Source organism: Bubalus bubalis, chromosome 16, assembly GCF_019923935.1.
Source record: "Bubalus bubalis isolate 160015118507 breed Murrah chromosome 16, NDDB_SH_1, whole genome shotgun sequence".
Classification (NCBI taxonomy): domain Eukaryota; kingdom Metazoa; phylum Chordata; class Mammalia; order Artiodactyla; family Bovidae; genus Bubalus; species Bubalus bubalis.
In genome coordinates this window covers 77,377,393-77,401,414 of record NC_059172.1, presented here as the reverse complement: position 1 = coordinate 77,401,414, position 24,022 = coordinate 77,377,393, and the positions used below count along the sequence as shown (strand labels likewise).

Sequence of the window (24,022 nt, the reverse complement as noted above, 5' to 3'; positions counted from 1 at the left end):
TAGAAAAAGAATTCTTCACAAAGCTTTTTAATATTATAAAAACATCACTGATGAAATGAAAGTGAAGTCGCTCAGTCATGTCTGACTCTTTGCGACTCCATGGACTGTAGCCCACCAGGCTCCTCCGTCCATGGGATTTTCCAGGCAAGAATAGTGGAGTGGGGTGCCATTGCCTTCTCCAGGGGATCTCCCTCCCCCAGGGATTGAACCCGGGTCTCCCGCATTGCAGACAGACACTTTACCGTCTGAGCCACCAGGGAAGCCCACTGATGAAATGAAATATTGTAAACCAAGACCTTGAAGGAAAATGGCTTGATTTCATACCCAGGGTCTGACTTCCCAGCTCGGGGATCTGGTGCATGCAGGTGACCTCACCATTTTCCTCACTGTAAAGCAGATGTAACTAACACCTGCACTCACCTCCCAGGTTGCTTGTGAGGATTTAATCAGGTCACAGATTTAATAACTCAGTGAAAACCCCTGCAGTCTGGATCTCAAGGAAGATCAGTTATTTTACTCTTGAAAAGGCTCTTGCTTGCTCTAAACCACCACATTCTTGTATTTTCTTCCTTCTTCCACTTCTTCCTTCTTCTTCCTCCTGTCTTCTTCCTTCTCAGCCTCCTTCTCTGTCTTTGTTTCTTTCCAAACATCAAATGTTGAGAGTTCTCAGATCATCAAGAATTTAGGTCCTCTTCTTCCTCTCTTCTTTCCCTAAGGGCTCTAACCTACTCCCATGATTTTAATTACCATCTGGAGAATGATGCCAAACACATTTCTAATTCAGATCTGAACGCATAACTGCCAAGTCACTGTCTCCACCTGGATGGTGTGGTGAGACCCTGGGTTCAGTCATCCTACCTCAAGGCCAAACTCCACATTTCTGCCATTCAAATGTAAACGCTGCCTACCTCAGTAACCGGCTGGAAAAAAATGCCCAGTTTTACAACACAGAATCCTGGGAGTTATCTGTGAAATGTCCTGTTGCTCACGTTTCAGTCTGTAACCCATTTCCTACTCTTTCCATTTTATGTCTGAAATATACTCTGCTGTCTCCATGGCTCCGTCCCCTTCTGAACCCACAGCCACTAGCGACTAACTCCCAAACTGGCTTCGCTCAAACAGTCCCCTCTCCTCCAGTCCAACTAGAGGGATGTTTTAAAGCGCAAGTATAATCACTCCTCTACCTACGTAGAATAAGAGTAAAACAGAATAAGGAGTAAACACTGAACCACTAATAAAGGTGTGCACATGTCCTCCATCCCCATGGTCCTCTATGTTCCAAACACGTTAAAACATTTTACTCTAAAATGCCAGGCTCTCTCTTTCTTCAAGGCCTTCATTCATATCCAGCCTGTTCCCTCTTCCCCTCCCTGTATCCCCATTCCCAGCTGTTTCTTTCCTATCATTCAGCTCTCAGTTTAACCAATACCTCCTCCAGAAGGCATTGCTTGGTTCTCTGGACAAGGTCAGTTCCATTAATTATATTCTCACAAGGCACCGTGCACTTCTGTTCCACAATCCTCAGTGCGTTTGTAAACACACAAACGATAATAAATGACACAAGTGCAGGGAGCTTGTCTGTCCTGTTTACAGTTGTATCCCTTAATCTTATCAACACCGTAAGTGGGCCAACAGAGATACTGATAGATGTTTGCTGAATTAATTAACACAGAATGGCTCTGGTTTCATTCTTGACTTGATAACGGCTCATAATTGGTGGGTAAGTGCACATAAAACTCTAATTCAAGGCAGACTGTGATAGCTTTTCACAAGAAATAAACATACAGATTACTTGATCCTCTAAGAAAAAAAAATCAATTCTGGAAAGGAACAGACGTATAAGCAAAGACCCATGTAAAGGAAGGCTTTTTTCTGGTGTGGAGATATGAAATAAGCCATGGAGAGCTAGCAAGACTTCAACAAGTTAAGGGTAGGAAATATTCCAGGGAGGGGAAAAATTTCAGACAGAAGGGAGAAGGATAGAAGGAGAAATATGTCTGCAGGAGAATGAAAACACTGCTCAAAGGAGAAAAGGGTTTGTCATTGATTGAATGGAAAACCAAAACAGAGAAAGGATGGGGGCATTATGACAGATGATGAATTCTGTTTTAGAAACTCAAATTTTAAGTCCTTACATGACATTGAGAATGTAGTTAAACATGGAACTAGGAAAGAAATTGCAAGTAAATTTCAGAAATTATTAGGCTCAGAGAAATTTTAATTGATCCATAAGGAATTAAACATTAATGCAGAGGCATGACAAAGATGTCTAAAGTTATCCACAAACACATATTTTTATTAAGAATAAAAAATAGAAAAAATAAAAGCGATTTTATAATTACTGCCTCAATTTTCAACATACATACCTAATTTTTATTTTATATAGGTGTTTGTAATACTTACCATATTTTTACAATGATTTTACCCTCTTTAAAACTGCTAATGTCCTACCACTGTTGGGATGGGAGAAACTCACTTATGCTGACTTTTTCTCTATTCAGTAGGAGAATACTATCTTTCTTCTGTTTAAAAGAATTCCAGTCTTTGTAATAGGCTCTGTGCAAAAATTTTAAATGACGTACAGAATTTTTAAAAGGTCATTCTAATTTCAAAACTGTTAACATCTGAAATTACATCTATTATCTTTAATTATCAAGAGAATATATGAAGAATAATAAAATGTAACACTTACTTTTGCTGCACCTATTTGTTCTTTGCGAAATTTCTCAAGTGGTGCAATTAATACATCATTAGCATTTTGAATCTGAAATTAAAAATACAAATACATTAAATTCTGTATAATTCATGCAAACAATATTGAAAAAAAGATAACTCCCTTATTCCACTTACTTAAATAAACAGTTTTTGTTCCCTTTTGCTTCTATAAATGAAATAAAAAATACCTCACACATGTCATATAGTCGCTTTCTACTTTATAATTAAATTTTCACAAATTATTTCACTTGATCCTAGCAATAATGTGACTAATGTGAAAACAAGTACACATAGTGAGATCTTAAATATTTAAATTTCATATTCTAAAATTTAACTACACATCAGACATTAAATTTTAAGATACCTTTAATTATACTGGTTTAATGTAGTCAGTTCAAGCATCATTTGAAAATTGAGCCATATAAAAGCTTTCCATCTTGCCGCTAGAATATTATAATTGTACAGCTGCAAAATAAAATCAGGCTTATTTTTTCCCTATTTTATTAGATTCCTTACACTTGGGCTTTGCCTGCATATTCTCATAATATTTCCAACCACACTAAAACAGTAACTGATTTTATTTCAATGAACGGCGTTTTAGTCCAAGACTCCAAATTGGGTTTCACTTAAACTTTCAAACAGATAAATCTTTAAATCAATCTGTACGAATACTGTGAGGGGGTTCAAGCTGGGTCAGGGGCAGTGACTGGCTACAGAAGACATATTTCTAAGGAAAGCAACATGCTGGAAGGAAATCTTGATCTTTTAAAAAAATCACTTTAACATGCATTAACATTAAACATAGGATCTTAAATATTTTCACAACAAAAGGAAATAATAATGTGGCAAGATGGAGGTATTAGCTAATGTCATGGTATTAATCATTTTGCAATACATAAATGCATCAAACCAACATATTGTACAATTTAAACTTATATAATGTCAATTATATACCAATAAAGTTGAGGGGGGGGAGGCAGCCCCAGTTAACAAAATTACCATTCATTCTACTGCTGTGATAATACTATGACCTATTACATAGTTAGCAAATGCTAAGATGAAGAGAAAAATCTATTTTTCTAATAAGTCACTATTTTAAAATAGGTTAAAGCATATACAGGAGCTCCTTATATTATTCTTTTAATTTCAAATAAGTTTGACATTATATCACAATTTTAAAATTTCAATAAATGGGTTTTACTTTCAATTATTTTCACTAAACTGGTTATTCTCTAGTCAAGCTTTATTTCTTAAATTCCATAATCTAACACACAAAGACAGTATTCACAAAAATAAAAACTAAATAATGCTTCCCATGATTCTGTCATTTTCCAATTTGTAGGAAAATGACATGACTTCTTGAGAAAAGTACCTAAAATCCTCCATTGTGAAAACATACAAAGTAGATCAATACTCAAAATCCTTCCCAAGACATTGACAGCCAACACAGATACCTCTGCCATCTGTCACCTACCTTCCTTTTTGTGAGCTCAGACAGGCCTTCATCAAGATACACTGGGCAGACATTTTACTACAGAGAGATGACTGGGAACAGCAGCAAAGTAGCTCACTTTTAATTCTCACTCTCTAAATCCTCTTTGCCCTAGTGAAACTCCAAATACATTGAAACACACACATATATATTTCTCCAGATGTTACAGAGGTAATAAATAATGGATTCTGCCTTTAAAGTTCACATAAGGAAAGACAGTGTCATGGACACTTTAGTGTAACTTGGAAAAATAGCAACAATAAAGGCCAACAGTTACCGAATGTTTGCTTTATGCTGGAAATCAGCATGACCTAATGTATTTACAGTTAATGATCTTAAACAAAGAGATATTTCTCAAGTGGTGAAAACTCAAACAATGAGGCTGAATAACAAGATATGCAGCACAACTCTTAAGTACATGTATTTAAAATCAAGAATGGCTGACTTCAACACAGTTCCATAGCTTATGAACTGCTATTTAAACATTCTGATCACCAGCTGTATCACCTAACAACTTGATTTTAAGGATGAAGATAATGAATGTAAAACACTTAGTTCAGTGCCTTACATCCAGAAAGTACTCAAAATTTATAGTTTTTAATATCTCCAAATAAACATATATAACATATATCCGTCTGTAATGATATACCTGATACACTTCTATATCCGAATCTTCTATACTACCCTTTTGGTTGAAGTATATCTATGTGCACATTATGAGAAGGTATTTTCTATGAATGTCACAAAAGACAGATGGCCTAGACATTCCCACATTCAATCACTAGGTGCTTACATATGTGCCAAGCACACTACTGAGCTATGTGGGGAAGAGAAAAAAACTAAGGTATGGACTATACCTTCTAGACAGTTGATGACTACTTGTGAAAAGGAGGAAAAAAAAAAATTCATTCAACAAGTATTTAATGTCATAAAGTCCTGCCAAAATTTTCGGAAAATTTGAGACAAAACTGATCACAGTACATTGAGAATAGTTACATGATTAACTATGCAGAATTCATCACAAACACATCAGAATTTTGACAAAAGAAAAGATCCATGAGAACTAAATAAGTCAAGGTAGTATTTGGATAGTGAACAGGAAGTATTGGATAGAGGTGAACAGGAAGTGGATATGAACTGGATACACCAAAGAGAAAAAATATCCTAGGAACAGGCATCACCATAAAAAAGGCAAGAGATAGAATTAAGCAAATATGAGGCGGGGGTGGGGGGTACAGCACAGGGTTAAATAGAAGCATTTACTACACGTTCGTTAACAGTCCATCCTGACTGTGAGTGCACCAACCAAGTTACAGGCCTTCAGTTACCTTTTTAAAAATGGAAATGGCACAGTGAATATAAAGTATGTTGAAAACTTTTGGCACAGAGCAGGTTCCATGTGTTATTAGCTATTAACATTATCTAACTGGAGAAAAGTGTGTAATTACTATTAGGAAATTCAACTGCAATAAGGAAAGAATACCCATAATCTAAGCAAAGTAACCTGGATATGGAATCACTGCTGGTTTCTAAAAAGAGGATTAACGTAAAAACTTGTTCTAGGAAGTAATATGCAGGATACTTTGAGAATGAAGAGATAAGGACAAGATATGCCAGGTAAATGGCTGGGAGAAGAACACAAGTTTGAAGAGACAACTAGGTCAGAGGCCTGTGGTGTTGACAGACGGGTAGCAGGGAACTGCAAAGGCAGAGGAATCAAAGGTGACATTAAGTTTTCAGCCTCAGGCACTGGAACTCTATCAGAACTTTAAGAACTAGGGTAAATGAGGCAGGGAGTATGTCTGGTAGAGAAAGAATAATGACAATGAATTTCACTTTGGACCTATTACTTTTGATTCCATGAAAGATTTACGGATATATCAGAGTATCCCACTTCAAAACATGGAACTAGTCAATACGAATGAAATGTTTTTTAATTGGGAAAGACCAGACAAAAGAGTGGATGGCGGATCCATGTGCTAAGACGCTAGCACTCACACTCATACCCAATAGTTCAAATCTCCGCCACAACTATTCTCTGGCTGTTACGTAAATATGGCCTGGGAATAAAACAAAACGTGAGAATATAAACTTGAGCCAAATGTGATAATTAACAACCATCCAGTGGGCAAGTATTACTTCCTATCTCTGCTGCTGCTGCTGCTGCTGCTAAGTCGCTTCAGTCGTGTCCGACTCTGTGCGACCCCATAGACGGCAGCCCACCAGGCTCCCCCGTCCCTGGGATTCTCCAGGCAAGAACACTGGAGTGGGTTGCCATTTCCTTCTCCAATGCATGAAGGTGAAAAGTGAAAGTGAAATCGCTCAGTTGTGTCCGACTCTTAGTGACCCCATGGACTGCAGCCTACCAGGCTCCTCTGCCCATGGGATTTTCCAGGCAAGAGTACTGGAGTGGGTTGCCATTGCCTTCTCCGTCCTATCTATAGTTCGTCCATATTTCTTCATCTCTTTCTTTTGTTTTGGATTTGCTCAATTTCCTTCTTTCTTCCCCCTGCTCTCATTCTATTAATGTGAAACTTAGGGAATAAAAATATAAGTTCCAGAGGTACTAAACAGAAAAAAAAAAAAAAAGAAGGGAAAGAAAAACATCCAAAGGAGTGATAAGAGATAACAAGAGATATGATTTGTTGAGTGTTTAATGTGTGCCAAGTACTATGCTAAGCCCTTCACAATATCTAGATTAAAGTTGATTTCATATGAATAATGAAGTTCAAAACCTAACAATCATCTGGAATATATTAAGAATGTGAATGCTGAAGTTAGACCCTGTTCCATTTTGAATCTCAGCACCTAACCTGCTAAGACACAATGCCTTCATCTCTGTATCTCTTAAGAATTTCATAAAAATCAAAGGAAAAATACACATATTCAAAAATTGCAAGCCTAGATTCGGCATATGGCAGGCTTTCAATAAATGTTTGTTTCATCACAGAATTCACAATGTCAACTATTGAGTTCAGAGCCATCCTCAGCAGTCTGAGAATTTCCAAGATGATTTAAAAGGTAGTTATTCAAAAGGGAGAAATTGAAATCCAAATAAATTTAACAGAAACTTTTTCAGAGTACCCATCTGCAGTGTTAGATAATAGGAACCTACATTTTTCCATAAACCATAATAACATATGTGTGGCTTTACATCTGACATATGATGCTTCTCTTGTATGCAGTCAATGGGCTGCTGTTCACAATATGTGAATCTAAATTCAAGAGATCAAAATGGGAACGCCAACACTCATAGGGCGCAAAGTGGATTTACAACCCAACTGTCTGCTCCTGACTCTCAGCTTTGAACACCCCCCACGGGACGAATGCCTTTTATCCCAGCACACTGGTCGATCACATGGATGAAATTCTCCAATTCTGACGTAATCCAAGTGTGAAGTAAAGAAGGTATTTAAAATTTAGGTAGGTTTAAAAGGGTTACTGTTACAACTGAATAATACTGGAAAATAACATACAAAATGTTAAGAAACTATAATTAAAAATCTGAATCTGGGGTACAACACTGGTGACTGTCTCAAGATTTAAAAAGCAATCTAGAGAAATGAAATTCTGGCTCACATGGAACTCTTTCTCCTCAAATTTACGCAGACTCCTTCCAAAAGGTAATAGTAGAGGATGGGGCGGGGGGTAGGGTATGGAACCAAGTCACAGAGTTCAGGAGATTCAAACTTCCATAATATTTCTGGAATGTGTTACTTTGTATGACCTCATTAAGAGGCATTAGGAAAAATACAAATGCAATTTTAATGCTCTCCCTAGATATTGATAAGATAAATTTTTAAAAAGTTCGTATTTCAGTAATTAAGGGTTAACTATTTTATAATTTTTAACCATTATCTAAACCTTGGTTTTAAAAAACTTATTTTTGTAAGTACTGGTCCATTTTCAAATTCAAAAATAATCACAGCTATTTCACTTATTTTCTGCATCAGAGCAGCAAATCTAATATTGGGTAATAAGACATTACAATACTGCATTTACTGAGTAGACACACTTTGACTGTGGGTGTATTATATTAAACCAGGCAATTCAGCTTCCTGTTGCTTTTCTTTTGCTATTTCAAGTGATTCTAATAAACAGCCACAAGGGAGTGCTCATAAATCACTCAAAAGTAATGGCTAAAAATGTTTTTATGTGGTTAGAAGAATCATTATCTAAACATGTTTGGGTTTTTTTCTCTCCAAGTACACATGAATTATAATTTTCTACAGACCATGAATTTTCAAGAGCTATCCTATAGGAATTTTCAATGCTTGTTTTCCACTGCAGAGACCCCTACCATAACTTGTCTGTCCAAGGAAGTGAGTAGTGATGGAATAAAACAAATCTGAAAAGTAATTCTTCTTACACTTTTACTTTCTCTTCCCCTTTGATGTCTTGGTTAAACTTGACTGTTGTTGGTACCAGTCACAGCTCATCACAAATCAATGATTACAGTATCCCACCAGGATGTAAGATAATTCTCTACCTCTAAAAGCTCTAAAAGACTCCAGGTTTTGAAGAGATTGGGGCTTCCCTGGTGGCTCAGATGGTAAAGAATCAGCCTCCCATGCAGGAGACCTGGGTTCAGTCCCTGGGTTGGGAAGATCCCCTGGAGAAGGAAATGGCAATCCACTCCAGTATTCTTACCTAGAGAATTCCATGGACAGAGGAGCATGGCAGGCTATGGGCCATGGAGTCGCAAAGAGTGGGACGCAACTGAACGACTAATACTTTTGAAGAGATCTAATGATTTTCTGCTATCAAAGCAACTGTTTGAGAAGGCTACAAAGAACAAGCTATTTATAGAAATAAAGCATGGATGATGTAGCCCACTGCAAAAACAATTTCCTGTTGAGATGGCTATTATAATCAATCCACACAAAGTGAAAATATCACAAAGGTACGTATATTGAGTAGACTGAACACAATCAATGTGGAAGACACCTATAAACAGGCTGAGGTAAGACTGGCTCATTGTCTCATGGGTATTTATAACTGCGGAAGTCAGATCAGAGTCCTTAGGATTACAAGCAAGTATCTCTTCGCTGCTTGTCCCAACCCCTTATCCTATTCCCGCCTGCCCTTTTGGATAAAGCTATGGCAGGTGGTCTTGGGATAGCCTGAGTTTCACTCCTAGATACTGGTAAAGTTAGCTCTCCACAACCTCAAAAGAGACATTCATCTAAGTCAGTAAACCCACAGTTTTTCTAATTGTCATGTGCATGCATGCTCAGACAAGCTGTGTGACCCCACGGACTGTAGCCCACCAGGCTCCTCTGTCCATGGGATTTTTCTGCGCAAGCATACTGGAGCGGGTTGCCATTTCCTTCTCCAGGGGATCTTCCAGACCCAGGGATCGAACCCACATCTCCTGTGTCTCCTGCATTGGTAGGCAGGTTCTTTACCAAGTAAACTAGAACTCAAAACCCAAATCTCACAGAAAGAGCGGAGGACAGACATATGAACAAGACCTTCATATAATAAGTAATATGAAGTAAAAACTAAATGCATTTTACTTTCTATCCTTTAATGTGAATAGCAACATACTCTGAAAAATCATGCCTTCATCTTTTAAAAACATGCAAGGTTATCTGGCCACCACCATAATCCATTAAATTTCTACTTGACTGTCACTTATTACTTCAATATTGGATGTTTTGATTCTACTTATTAAGTCAGTGTTCTATGATGAATCCTACTTCATTGGACTTCATCTATTTAGATCCAACACACTTATATTTAATATTAGTTTCACCTTTACTTCTACCAGTAATAATACTTTAGGAATATATTTAGAAAAAGAAATTTAAGTTTTTGGAGAATGCTGCTATAGGAATCCCATTTTTTACTTCAGAGGATAAGTAGACATATACTCTCTAGCAAAGTGCATGGGTTTGTATTTAATTCTTGAATTATCCCATGAAAACTGTGTGATTTTGGTCAAATTATTCAAACACTCCATGTCTGTTTCCTTTATGTAAAGATGAAAATATGCCTTTATCTCATAGCCTGTTTACAAAAATTTTTACATTTTATATATAATGATCATAAGAGTCTATTAATACAAAGTTGTACTTGCTTCTTAACTAAATTCATCTTTTGAGTAGGTCAACTGTAAAACAATAATATTTTTTTAAAATGACTTAGGAATTTGCTACTGCAGTTTCATATATTAATAAAAGAGTGAAATCTCACTGCAGGTATTGGATGCCAAGACTTCTTAAACAGAACACAGTGGCTAGTAGGCTAAATGGGAACCAATCCTCTCTGCTTCTACAGCTTATGACTGTCCTGAATATAACTCAAAGTAAAGTTAGCTATTTTTTAATAAAAAACCATCTATACTCATAAGACGAGGGAGCAGAAAAGCATTCATCCAAGAAGAAATTGACCATTTTCATAGTATAGCTGAGAAAGTGGAAGAGAGGGGTAAATTGCAAAATTTCATAGAATTCACTGTGATCTAATAGTGTCATAACTCTAGGTTGTACCAAATGAAATTCTCTGAATATTGAGTTATTTGGACTAGAAAGGTAAGTTATTTTTCTTAGATTTTTTTGTTGCTCTTAAACTACTTTTGCTTTATTCTTTCTTATCCAGCAATCTCTAACGGTAGATTAAACCAAAGATACTTTTAAAGATTTCAAGCATTGTAGAAAAAATCTGTAAACAGGTCTAACCATAACATATGCCCCCTCACAAACTTGGGTCTACTTATTGCCATCCTGATTACTACATTTATAACTATCATGTGAAAGTCACTCAGTCGTGTCTGACTCTTTGCAACTCCATGGACTATACAGTCCATGGGATTCTCCAGGCCAGAATACTGGAGTGGGTAGCCTTTCCCTTCTGCAGGGGATCTTCCTGACCCAGGACTCAAACTGGTGTCTCCTGCATTGCAGGCGGGTTCTTTACCAACTGACCTATCAGGGAAGCCCATAATGGAGGCTTAAAGAAACAGCACAAAAGGTCAAACTATACTTCAACTATAAATAACAGATATATGAAGGATCCAATTAAAACTGACATCTTAAAAATTACTTAAAACAATTACTCCAAACATCCTGCATATATGTTCATTGTAACAAATACCTTTCTTTTGATTTTGACCAAAAAGTATGCACTTAGGAAAACACTCCTATAGATTATATGGCTGCATTACCTCAAAGGCCATATAAGGAAAATGTTGACGTTAAACCTACCTTTGAGAACACAGTCTCCAAATAATGTAGGAAATACTGCCACCTCGGTTGTTACAAGGTATTAAATAACTGCTCTGCACTCCCCACTAGGTGAAAACATTATGCACAGAAACTGGTGGAGTTACTTCTGCAGTCCTCTACATTTAGCCATTCTCAGGAAACCCCATCGTCCCCTGAATTTGTGTACCTCTAGTGGTATTGGTTAAATTTCTATGATGCTCTCATGTTTCTCAACTCTATAGGAGATGACCAAAGATTTTCCTGTAACACAGCTTTCCCGTGTATATCAGTGTCCTCCTGCTGATGGAAACATACCTCTGCCCCTCTCCCCCACTTTAAAAATCAGAAACCCCATATATCCTGAGCTAAGTGAATCATTGTCCCAAGGAAGATTTTTTTTTTCCAGGTTTTATCCCAGAGTGTAGAGGAGTCAAAGTGGCTTCAAGTGAGGAGTCAGAGGGAAGGAGCCTCAACAAATTGATAATTTATGTAACTCCATGTTTATCACCTCCTCCCCTTTTAATGCTACTTCTTCTTGTTAATTTTCCTGTACCCTTCTAGGCCAGTTCAGTTCAATTCAGCCGCTCAATCGTGTCTGACTCTTTGAGACCCCATGAATCGCAGCACGCCAGGCCTCCCTGTCCACCACAAACTCCCGGAGTTCACTCAGACTCACGTCCATCGAGTCAGTGATGCCATCCAGCCATCTCATCCGCTGTCGTCCCCTTCTCCTCCTGCCCCCAATCCCTCCCAGCATCAGAGTCTTTTCCAATGAGTCAACTCTTCGCATGAGGTGGCTAAAGTACTGGAGTTTCAGCTTTAGCATCATTCCTTCCAAAGAAATCCCAGGGCTGATCTCCTTCAGAATGGACTGGTTGGATCTCCTTGCAGTCCAAGGGACTCTCAAGAGTCTTCTCCAACACCACAGTTCAAAAGCATCAATTCTTCAGCGCTCAGCCTTCTTCACAGTCCAACTCTCACATCCATACATGACCACTGGAAAAACCATAGCCTTGACTAGACGAACCTTTGTTGGCAAAGTAATGTCTCTGCTTTTCAATATGCTATCTAGGTTGGTCATAACTTTTCTTCCAAGGAGTAAGCATCTTTTAATTTCATGGCTGCAGTCACCATCTGCAGTGATTTTGGAGCCCCCAAAAATATAAAGTCTGACACTGTTTCCCCATCTACTTCCCATGAAGTGATGGGATCAGATGCCATGATCTTCGTTTTCTGAATGTTGAGCTTTAAGCCAACTTTTTCACTCTCCTCTTTCACTTTCATCAAGAGGCTCTTTAGTTCCTCTTCACCTTCTGCCATAAGGGTGGTGTCATCTGCATATCTGAGGTTATTAATATTTCTCCCAGCAACCTTGATTCCAGCTTGTGCTTCTTCCAGTCCAGCGTTTCTCATGATGTACTCTGCATATAAGTTGAATAAGCAGGATGACAATATGCAGCCTTAATGTACTCCTTTTCCTATTTGGAACCAGTCTGTTGTTCCATGTCCAGTTCTAACTGTTGCTTCCTGACCTGCATACAAATTTCTCAAGAGGTAGGTCAGGTGGTCTGGTATTCCCATCTCTTTTAGAAAGAGATCTCTTTCTAAAAGAGATGGGAATACCCTTCTAGGTAGTCCCTACTAAAAACATCTTTAGAGAGAGAAATTAGAATCATGTGTTTTTTTTAAAGGTACGCTTGTGAATTTAAGGAAAATTCCAATAGAAGTTTATAAAAATTTATAAAATAAATAAAAATTCATTAAACAAATTCACAGTTAATTTATGGCAGTTATATTTTAGTAGCTGGATCTTAATGTATTTAATCATAATTGCTCCGTATTTATGTAATGGGAGACTGTTAGAGCCTTAAGAAAGATTTAAGATATCCCAATGTATATGCAATTTCTTAAATTTCTTATTGCAGCCTTTGCAATAACAGGAGGGCTGGAAGAGAAGAGAAGGCCAGGACAGAGGACAGAGGGAGGAAGAAGTTTTTATCTGGACAGAGATTCATCTAAACAAAGCCGAGAATGACCTAGCTTGAACAAGGAGTGACGGAGCAAGCTTAGGAAGGTGGTTGGTGGCGGGCGAGTGCTGTGCTGGGCAGGGGCGCTGGGAAGGCTCACAGTGGCTCCTGGGGTCCATTATGAGGCATCTCTTCCCAGCCTACATTCAGCAACTTGGGCCAAATTCAGCTGAGGTAAAGATTTCTATACCTTGAAATAGGCCAGCATTACACATCAGGGTTTTATACACACGCACACACACACTGCTCCCTAAGAGTTGGCAGTTTAGTTTTTACCACACCTCACTGTTTCAGAGTTAAACGTGTATTGGGAAGGCACTAATATTAAATCATAAACTACAGTAAAGAATGCTAACTATACAAGATTCCTTTTATCTAGTTATTAAAGCATCTCTTTAAAACATGTATCTGTGGGCTTAAAATAGTACCAACTTAGTATGTCTTTCTCAATACCTAAAAGTTTAAACTCATTTGTACTTCCTTACACTTAAACTTACTTTCACATGAAACAAGGATTTTGTATTTCCTGGCTACCATAGTAACAGGAAGTTTCTGTAGTGCCGATTTAATCGATTTTGAAGCTAAACCTGGACACTGCAGGCTGATCACAAGATGTTGGCTCTAAACACCTCGTGCTAGGAAGAACGACAGCATTCATGATGCAGGTTATTCATACATCTATCTTTCCGGCCCTGTAAAGGTAGAGATAATGTCTTATTGATTTTTGAATAGTCATTCCCTAGCAAAGTGCTTTTGCCATAGTGGAAATTCAACACACTACTGCTAAATTAATAAAGTTATTTACAGTAGCCATAATTGGTGAGTGAAGTGAAAGCGCTCAGTCGTGTCCAACTCTCTGCGACGCCATGGATTGTAGCCCACCAGGCTCCTCCCTCCATGGGATTCTCCAGGCAAGAGTACTGGAGTGGGTTGCCATTTCCTTCTCCAGGGGATCTTCCTGACCCAGGGATCGAACCCGGGTCTCCTGCATTCCAGGCAGACGCTTTAACCGCTGAGCCACCAGGGAAGCCCCTTAAGTTATTTACAGTAGCCATAATTGGTACCTGCAATGAATTTCTGTAACAAACACCGTTCCTGATAATATTACTGTGGACGACAACCTACCTATAGGAAACTAAGTATTTCTGAAAATAAGAAAAGTATTTTATAAAATATAATTTTGATATATGCTGTATAACATAGGTAGCAATCTATAACTATACGGGTAGCAATCTTAAACTAAGCTAATCAATATTATCTTTAGAAAAAAATTCAGTCACACACAAAAAAACAAATAACCATTAATTTACAATGACTTCTACTACATTCACACAAGTTCTTCACTTATAAATCAGTTTTGCAAAAACATAAAGCAATATTATGCTTCAAGTCAAAATGCCACAGAGGGAAAATTATCATCATACAAACTGCCATAGTGGGTTAGAATGAAAAGAGCAGTAACTCCTCGAAATAAGAAATGCAAACCACAATCCAAATTCTTCCTACTCCTCCATCCTTAAGGTTGGTTACACTGTTGTGATGAACTGAAAACGTGAGAAGCAAAATCACATGGATCTGTTAGATTTTAGCTGGAAACCAGAACAGGGCTTTGAGCAGGGGAGTCAGGGAACACAGGCTGCAAGCATGGAGGAGAAAAGCAGACAGGTCAGAACCATCAGACAAAGGTTGGGAAAATGCATTCCACAGTACACACGCACAGCAGTTCGGCAACACTGCCTGTGGGCCAAGGGAGCTCTCCTTCAGGCCTCACGACAGCTCCCTAAAGAAAGTACTATTATTATTCCCATTTTGCAGTTAAGGATACTGAGATCCAGAGACACTAAGCAACTCACGTAAAGTCCCAGATAGCTGGTAGGTGGCAGGAGCACACCATGAACCCAAGTAGTCTAACGATATATACCACATTGCACAGTCTCAGACAATAAGAACACACTGCGTGACCAAAAGTAAGTCTTGCCCCCAAACAAAGTTATATGAAATATGAGTAAGGCTATCACTGAACAAAGGAAAACTTGAAAAAAGGGCTATAGCATTAGAGCGATGAGATGATTATTTTCCTATTTACTAATTTATAAATTCTGAAATGTAGATACATTATTTTCCTTATTCCAGATCTTTTTTGGAAAATGATACACACTTTCTATTGCATCCCCAAACAATTTCATTGTTGCGCTGATGTCATATTTAAGCGTGTGATAAAAGGTCAAGCTAAGTTGAATAATAAAGATTTTCTTGGCTCTTGAAATGCTAAGTTATGGGTTCAGGATGGGAAACACATGTACACCCATGGTGGATTCATGTCAGTGTACGGCAAAACCAATACAATATTGTAAAGTAATTAGCCTCCAATTAAAATAAATAAATTTATATTAAAAAAAGAAATGCTAAGTTATAATAATGTAATGGTGAGATAAGAATCAGCATAGACACAGGGAAGATTAGGAAGAGATTATTGCAATTATTAACTTAAAATCAGAGTATTACTCCCACATAATTCTACCCAACTAAAGTTTAGGAAATGAAAAAAAAGGAGTATTCATTCAGAAACATAACCACAATAGTACTGCCTTTTCCTAGTTCACTTTCCCTGGTACATTTACTTGGGATGTTTATGTCACATACTATCTTGGTATAAATAAATACAGGAAACATTGTAACTGGGACTTGTACATTTCAGAAAAAAAAAGCACCAGAAGCTCATACACACCCAGTATATCTTCCCTATAAACTACCACTGTAGCAACTGCTTGTATGTGAATATTTTAAGGATCTCTGGGGACTGGGGGAAGAGAAGATAATCTTTTGAAATAAATAATTCCTTAATTGAATAAACCAACAAACCGAATCACAGTGTTGTTAAAAATAAAACCGGGAAAAAAAATGGCTTAAAAGAGAAACCTTCAGAGCTTTAATACAGAATTACAGAAGTCCATGAGTACCCAAAAGTTATCTAAGTCCTACAATTTAGCAAGCAAGAGATATGATTTATTTTGCAAACATTTTCTTTTAAACTTTCCCAGGCATCTGAGCACAGGCTCTTAGTCATAGCTAAGAATTACTTCTCAAATAAGTTCCATATGTTACAACTCTCGTTCCTGGTCTTTTCCAAAACCCAGATCTGGTCATAAACTATGAGCTAGTTTACCACACTGTACAGCTGTCAAAAACTTTTCTTACCCAATGAAGTAAAGAACCTCACTCAGCCTTTTCTGTGAGGTCTTATATCATGTGAAATATGAGGGATATGTCAATACTAGAGAAAGTCTTCTTTACAACACACAACAAACATAAAAAAAACAATACGCTTTTCCTTATCTGTGAAAAGGAAGCCCCAATAGAAAATACAATCATTTAATAAATCATTAACATCTGACCTCTTTGGGGTTTACCCTCAGGCTATGGCTTGAATTACATTCAGTTCATATAACTGGGTCAAAGGATGTTAAGATTCTTTTCCAGAAAATCAAGCTTGGAACTACTTCCCTTGCTGACAGCAGCAGACAGCCTGAGACATGTATCTCTCGTGTATCCTTTAAACCTCAGCCCAAGTGTCACCTCCTAGGTAAGCTTTCCCTAATATTCCCAAGTGTAAGGTGTTTTGTTTTATTGAAGTATAGTTGATTTATAATGTTGTGGTAGTTTCAAGCGTACAGCAGAGTGATTCAATTATACCCACACATACACATATAGACACACACATTCTTTTTCACATTCTTTCCCCTTATAGGTTATTACAAAATACTAAGTTAGTTCCCTGTGCTATACAGTAGAACCTTGTTGGTTATCTATTGTGTGTGTGTGTGTGTGTGTGTGTGTGTGTGTGTGTGTATGAGTATGTATGTGTTAATCTCAAGATCCTAATTTACACCCCTTTCCATTTTGGTAACCAGAAGTTTGTTTTCTAAGTCTGTGGGTCTATTTCTGTTTTGTAATAAGTTTGTTTGTACTATTCTTTAGATTCCACATATAAGCAATATCATATGGGATTGGTCTGTATCTGGCTTACTTCACTTGGTATTATAATCTCTAGGTCCATCCATGTTGCAGCAAATGGTATTATGTCATTCTTTTTTATGCCTGAATAACATTCCACTGTGGACTTTAAGGACCTTTCTCCAACTCCTGGAGGACTGTGATCCTACACTGTCTCAGCAGATCACAGAACACTGCAGGCCACCCTGCACCAGTCTGTCTTTTCCACCAAATTATGAGTATTTCTGAGAAAATGCCTGTGCCTCCAGCTTTCACTTGTGTATCCTCCACATCCCAGAGTAGCATCTGAGGCATACTGTCACAGGCCAAAAATGCATCCTGGTACAAGCGCATTGGCTGCAATCAGGGGTGGGGGAGCAGGTGGGGAAAGGAAGCAGAAGTCAGCAAATAAAAAATGCCAAGATCAAACTGAAGTAAGATGAACAATCCTAGACTTCGCATTCATACAAACTGTTATTTTCCTATTTATAAACTAGTTTTGATCTGAAATAATATTTTATGCATTCATATACTAGTTGAGTGTGAACTAGTGACACTCCTGAAGAAGCAGAAAATGGAAGCAAATAGAAATCAGTATTAAAGATCCCCCACCCTTGTCTCTTTGGGGAGAAGGAGGATTTTAACAGATATGAAGCTAGCTCACCTTCTACTTGGACTGCAAGGAGATCAAACCAGTCAATCTTAAAGGAAATCAATCCTGAATATTCATTGGAAGGACTGATGCTGAAGCTGAAGTCCAATACTTTAGCTACCTGATGCGAAGAACTGATTCATTGGAAAAGACCCTGATGCTGGGAAGGGCTTCCCTGGTGGCTCAGCTGGTAAAGAATTCGCCTGCAATGTGGGAGACCTGGGTTTGATTCCTGGGTTGGGAAGATCCCCTGGAGAAGGGAAAGCCTACTCACTCCAGTATTCTGGCCTGGAGAATTCCATGGACTGTATAGTCCATGGGGTCACAGAGTAGGATGGAACTGAGCAACTTTCACTTCACTGACGCTGGGAAAGATTGAAGGTGGGAGGAGAAGGGGATGACAGAGGATGAGATGGTTGGATGGCATCACCAACTGATGAGTTTGAGTAAACTCTGGGAGATGCAGAAGGACAGGGAAGCCTGGAGTGCTGCAGTCTATGGGGTCACAAAGAGTCGGACATGACTGAGCGACTGAATAACAACAATCTTCTACTTGGGCACACCAGGGTATAGATTTTCACTATATATACAAACGAAAGTTAATTACAACAATAAATTTTCATTTCTACTTTTAAAGGTGAATGGATAAAATAAACTTCTGTAATTTATCCTGATTCTTTTCTCTAGCTACCATTTGGAAAGAAATCTTGAGTAAGTTCTGGGGATACGGGAGGGAGAGCAGGCAAGCTGGATGCTCTTTGGCAAGCCAAGCTTCTTAAATGTTTATTAGGGATGAATAAGCAATGCCTTCTGTCTTATCGTTGGAAGATGCCTTGCTACCCTGTGCCAAAATTTCAATTAGGCTTATAAACACCCTGGAAAGAATGAGGAATGAAACACAGAACTTCCTGTGGACTTTGAACTTACCAGCAAGGAAGCATACTATCTACATTCAGAAGGCACTAAACTACACTACTGTGTTACAGCTAGAGCATTTATCTAGGACAAAAGGCAAAAAACAAGGGCACGCTTGCGTCAAGATGTGAAGTGGGTAAAACTTGTTGTCAGAAACTTGTACCTCTTCAGTTGCCACCACAGAGGCTTTATTTGGCCTTTATTCCAGCGTGTTTACTCAGACCATGCCTCACCATCTCCTTTCTCTCACACTGGAACCCCTCACCAAAGATTACACCTCCCAGGGAATCTAAGTTCTAAATATTTCCAACCATTACCACACTCATTGGCCCATCAATAAAGTCTTATTACTTCTCTGGCTTCTTTCATTAAGACTTTTCTCCATGCTTCCTAACAACCAGTAAATCTTGCTCACTGACAGGTGCTAATCTTCGTGTGAAAGCCATCGGCCCTTGGGAAACATAAGGCAGCATGACAACCCAGGGGTGGGGATTTCAGTGCCACGCATGGTCTTCTGAGAACTGGACTTGGGAAAAAATAGTTGCCTGCTATATCTACATGTGTGGCAAAATGTGAATGGCTTCTTGTCTGAAATAATGACAACTTAATTGCAGGCTAGGCTCATTTCAAGATAGCATGCTAACAATGCTTTTCCTTCTTGGCTTAGATATATATAGATGATAGTGAATACAGGATTAATAGGCCATTTCAATGATGTTTCTTGTCCATCCAGAAGCAACACAACACATAAATTATTCTTCGTAACGTTGCAAGTGAGAACTTAAAATTAACCACAAATGAATTGCTTGTAAACCAAACCTAGACGTTTCTGAAAATTTAGTTTAAAATACAATCACGGACTTCCCTGGTGGTCCACTGTTAACAACCTGCCTTCCAATGTAGGGGACGTGGGTTTGATCCCTGGTGGAGGAAATAAGACCCCACAGGCCACAGAGCACAGAGTCCACACGCCACAAGTAGAGCGCCCGTGTGCCACAGCTAGGGAGGAGGAGCCTGCACTGCAGCAACGAGTCCACGTGCTACAACTGAGACTTGAGACAGCAGAGACACTAAACATACACTAATAAATAAATAAAATACTTCAATCATTAGGCTGTAATTCATGACTTAATTCCTGAGCTCAAATGGTTTTCAGGCAAATATTTACTACGGAATACAAAGGCCCTGCTCTCGTGACACCATTATAATTCAGAAAGACAGGCAAATTAAACAAAAATAAATAAGATAATATCAGATAATGATAGCCCTTGTGAAGAAAATGGTAAAAGTTGATGTGACAAAAAACTATGGCAGCAGAGATCTGAATTTGAGTGGTAAGCTAAAGGCTCAGTGAAGAAGCACCTCGGGGACTGAGGCATGAGTTATAATAACTCCTCCCTCTCTGTAATTTCCACCCAAAGATGGGGAGGAAGACTCCAGGCAGGGAGAATAGCAAGGGCAAGCATCTGAAGACAGAAGTATGCTGGACATGTTGATGGAAGGAGAAGACCAGTACGACTAAAGCAAGGGGAAGGCAACAGAGAATGGCCTAAGATGAAAGCAGAGTCCAGAGCATGCAAGGCCTTGAAAATCACAGTATGAAATGTTTATCGTATCCCAGAGGATGAGATGGTTGGATGGCATCACCGACTCATGGACATGAGTTTGAGTAAACTCCTAGAATGGTGATGGACAGGGAGGCCTGGTGTGCTGCAGTCCATGGGGTCTCAAAGAGCCAAGACACAACTGAGCCACTGAACTGAACTGATACAAGACACAGAAATACCGATTGGGATTAAAATGACAAAGGAATGCAAATTATACTCAAAATAGAATTCCCATTTGCACTATTGCATGCATTACTATTGATGAAAGCATTGAACCTGAGGTTTTTAAAGCTATTGTCACTGCAAAGAAGAGTGATCTCCACTGAGAGTTGAAGGGAAGTTCTGCCCCTAAGTTGAACTCAACTCCTGTACAAACCAAAAAAGCAAAAACAACAAAAAGAGCTATGGAAAAACCCTTTGGTATTAACTGCCAAGAACTTCCCATCAGATAAACCCAAATACTCTTAGCTTTTCTCTATGGCTACACAGATAAGGTTAAAGCAACTGCTTCCTAGGGTGAAAGAAAGGGGGTTTTTGTATCTGAATTAACCTGAGTGGTGACCTCCATTTATCACATTCAATGTCATGTAATAATAAAGTACGTGTCTACATACACAACAGTGTATAGCCTTGATTTGCCAAGAGACTATATTTCATGATATATCTACAAGTTGAATCTACTTTCCATATGTCAAGGTTAAAGCAAACTGAAAGCAGTCTAGAGCTAAGGGCAGCCCTGAGATGATCACATCCCCTATCGTCCCATTCAAAAGGAGCCCAAAGAGGTAAAACTGCACACATGTTGAATAGCACATTCAAGACTAACGTAGTGCCTTTTACCCACTGAACTTGAATGAACTCATGCCTGTCCTCACTCCGTGATCACTTACTAACACTTTAATACAAACTTGAGGACGATTTTAAGCACTCTTCCACATTATCAAGAAGCAATTAGGTACCTCATCAGAGAAAGACAGCTTTACACAAAAATACAAGAATCCTAAAACATGAATGCTTACGCTGTCTCTTTGTTTTTTTCTTTTATTAAACCATTCCAACTGGCAGCATATGAGCAAGATAAAGAGAAAAAAGAGGGAGAAAGAGAAAGAGAAGCAAAGAGAAAGTGAGGCTATATTTTCTCTTCTTGACATGTTCTAAAATCAACATATTTAATCAAAAAAGTTTTAAGAAATCAGCATTAAATATTAAATGCTTAGTATTGTTATTAGCATTATAAAAATAGATAATTCCAATGTATATAGCTTATTTATTGAATATCAAAGGCCTTTAGTTATTTGTGTTCAAAAGTGGGAAGTCATGAGCAGTTTCCTGAGCCACTCGTGGGAGGAAATGCTCATGGGATGGAGGAACATTTTCAAACTCAGTCTCTTCTTTGAAAATTACTGCCCTAGAAAGACACCGTGAATGACAGAAGTGAGACAGGGGCCTCTGATGAGCTGAAACAGAGAACAAAGGGCAAGTGCTGTGTGACTTTACTGTTTTAAGAAGTTGTGGACTGTACGTTTAATGCACATATTCAATATATGCTTTTAGAGGTTCTTTCCTCCTTTCTAATATTATTACTTCATAACAATGTAAAATTTAAAGGCTAGTTCATAGTTTTTACTTCTGATTTAACCTACAATTCACAAGGTAAAAACTAAGGCCTCTGGGTCACGCCGCACACCTAGGGTTGACAGAATGCTCCAGCATTGTATGGTCTTTTAGGAGAGATCTGAGAAACCATTCCAGCCCTTAGTTTGCTTCTTACATCTTCAGTTCAGTTCAGTTCAGTTCAGTCGCTCAGTTGTGTCCAACTCTTTGCGACCCCATGAATCGCAGCACGCCAGGCCTCCCTGTCCATCACCAACTCCCGGAGTTCACTCAGACTCACATCCATCGAGTCAGTGATGCCACCCAGCCATCTCATCCTCTGTCGTCCCCTTCTCCTCCTGCCCCCAATCTCTCCCAGCATCAGAGTCTTTTCCAGTGAGTCAACTCTTTGCATGAGGTGGCCAAAGTACTGGAGTTTCAGTTTTAGCATCATTCCTTACATCTTAGAAATCATCAATTATTTGACATAAAACTGAACGTACTGCCTGATTATCAATTAGTTTCTATGGCAGTGGTTCACATGATATCAATTCTGTCCTTGGGTGACAGTACTTCTGCTCTGTGCCATCTCAGGACTTTATTCCAAATATTCTCAAGCTACTCCTTTCCATTTTCTTTATAGTAGATCCTGGTAAGAGTAGATCCTGGTTAGTGGAGGAGTGCAAGTTATAGTATAATATATTTGTCCCAATTAACCAGGGAATGACAACTTTAAAACTGTTATGTTCAAACTCACTTATATTCATCTTTTTGACTACAGAAAAAGTTAATATTTTAAGAAAAAGGAGCCTTGTCTCCAATTTATGATTTATCTGAATGACCATAAAATATCAATGAGATAAATTTAGGATTTGCAGATACTGCCACATCTCAGGAACACAAGTGTTGTACGTAATATTAATGGCTAGCCAAGGGTTGTCAGTTGCTCTCCATTTAATTCCATAAGAACTGAACACTTACTTGCTTACCATACCTTGCTAGATGCCAAGAGATTATCACGATGCTAAGGTTATCATGATATAGCTGTTTTCTATAGATGATATGTGAAAGTGCAGAGTGAAAAAGTTGGCTTAAAGCTCAACATTCAGAAAACGAAGATCATGGCATCCGGTCCCATCACTTCATGGGAAATAGATGGGAAACAGTGGAAACAGTGTCAGACTTTATTTTTCTGGGCTCCAAAATCACTGCAGATGGCGACTGCAGCCATGAAATTAAAAGACGCTTACTCCTTGAAAGGAAAGTTATGACCAACCTAGATCGCATATTCAAAAGCAGAGACATTACTTTGCCAACAAAGCTTCGTCTAGTCAAGGCTATGGTTTTTCCTGTGGTCATGTATGGATGTGAGAGTTGGACTGTGAAGAAGACTGAGCACAGAAGAATCGATGCTTTTGAACTGTGGTGTTGGAGAAGACTCTTGAGAGTCCCTTGGACTGCAAGGAGATCCAACCAGTCCATTCTGAAGGAGATCAGCCCTGGGATTTCTTTGGAAGGAATGATGCTAAAGCAGAAACTCCAGTACTTTGGCCACCTCTTGCGAAGAGTTGACTCATTGGAAAAGACTCTGATGCTAGGAGGGATTGGGGGCAAGAGGAGAAGGGGACGACAGAGGATGAGATGGCTGGATGGCAGCACTGACTCGATGGACGTGAGTCTGAGTGAACTCTGGGAGTTGGTGATGGACAGGGAGGCCTGGCATGCTGCGATTCATGGGGTCGCAAAGAGTCGGACACGACTGAGCGACTGATCTGATCTGATCTGATAGATGATATGTAGGCTGTACACTAGAGCATATA

At 38.7% G+C, this 24,022-nt stretch overlaps 1 protein-coding gene and 1 non-coding gene across 3 annotated transcripts in view; both read right to left on the bottom strand.

The window, feature by feature from the left end:
* The window catches only part of ARHGAP42 (Rho GTPase activating protein 42), a 348,684-nt gene that overhangs the window by 147,873 nt on the left and 176,789 nt on the right, over positions 1 to 24,022 (bottom strand). For both annotated transcript variants that reach the window (XM_045163011.1, XM_045163012.1), the window contains exon 4: positions 2,693 to 2,764. In XM_045163011.1, the coding sequence (XP_045018946.1) occupies positions 2,693 to 2,764 (72 nt within the window). The remainder of the gene's footprint in view (positions 1 to 2,692; positions 2,765 to 24,022) is intronic.
* Positions 14,397 to 14,469, bottom strand: TRNAS-GGA. The gene has a single exon. It is a non-coding gene; the product is annotated as a tRNA-Ser (tRNA).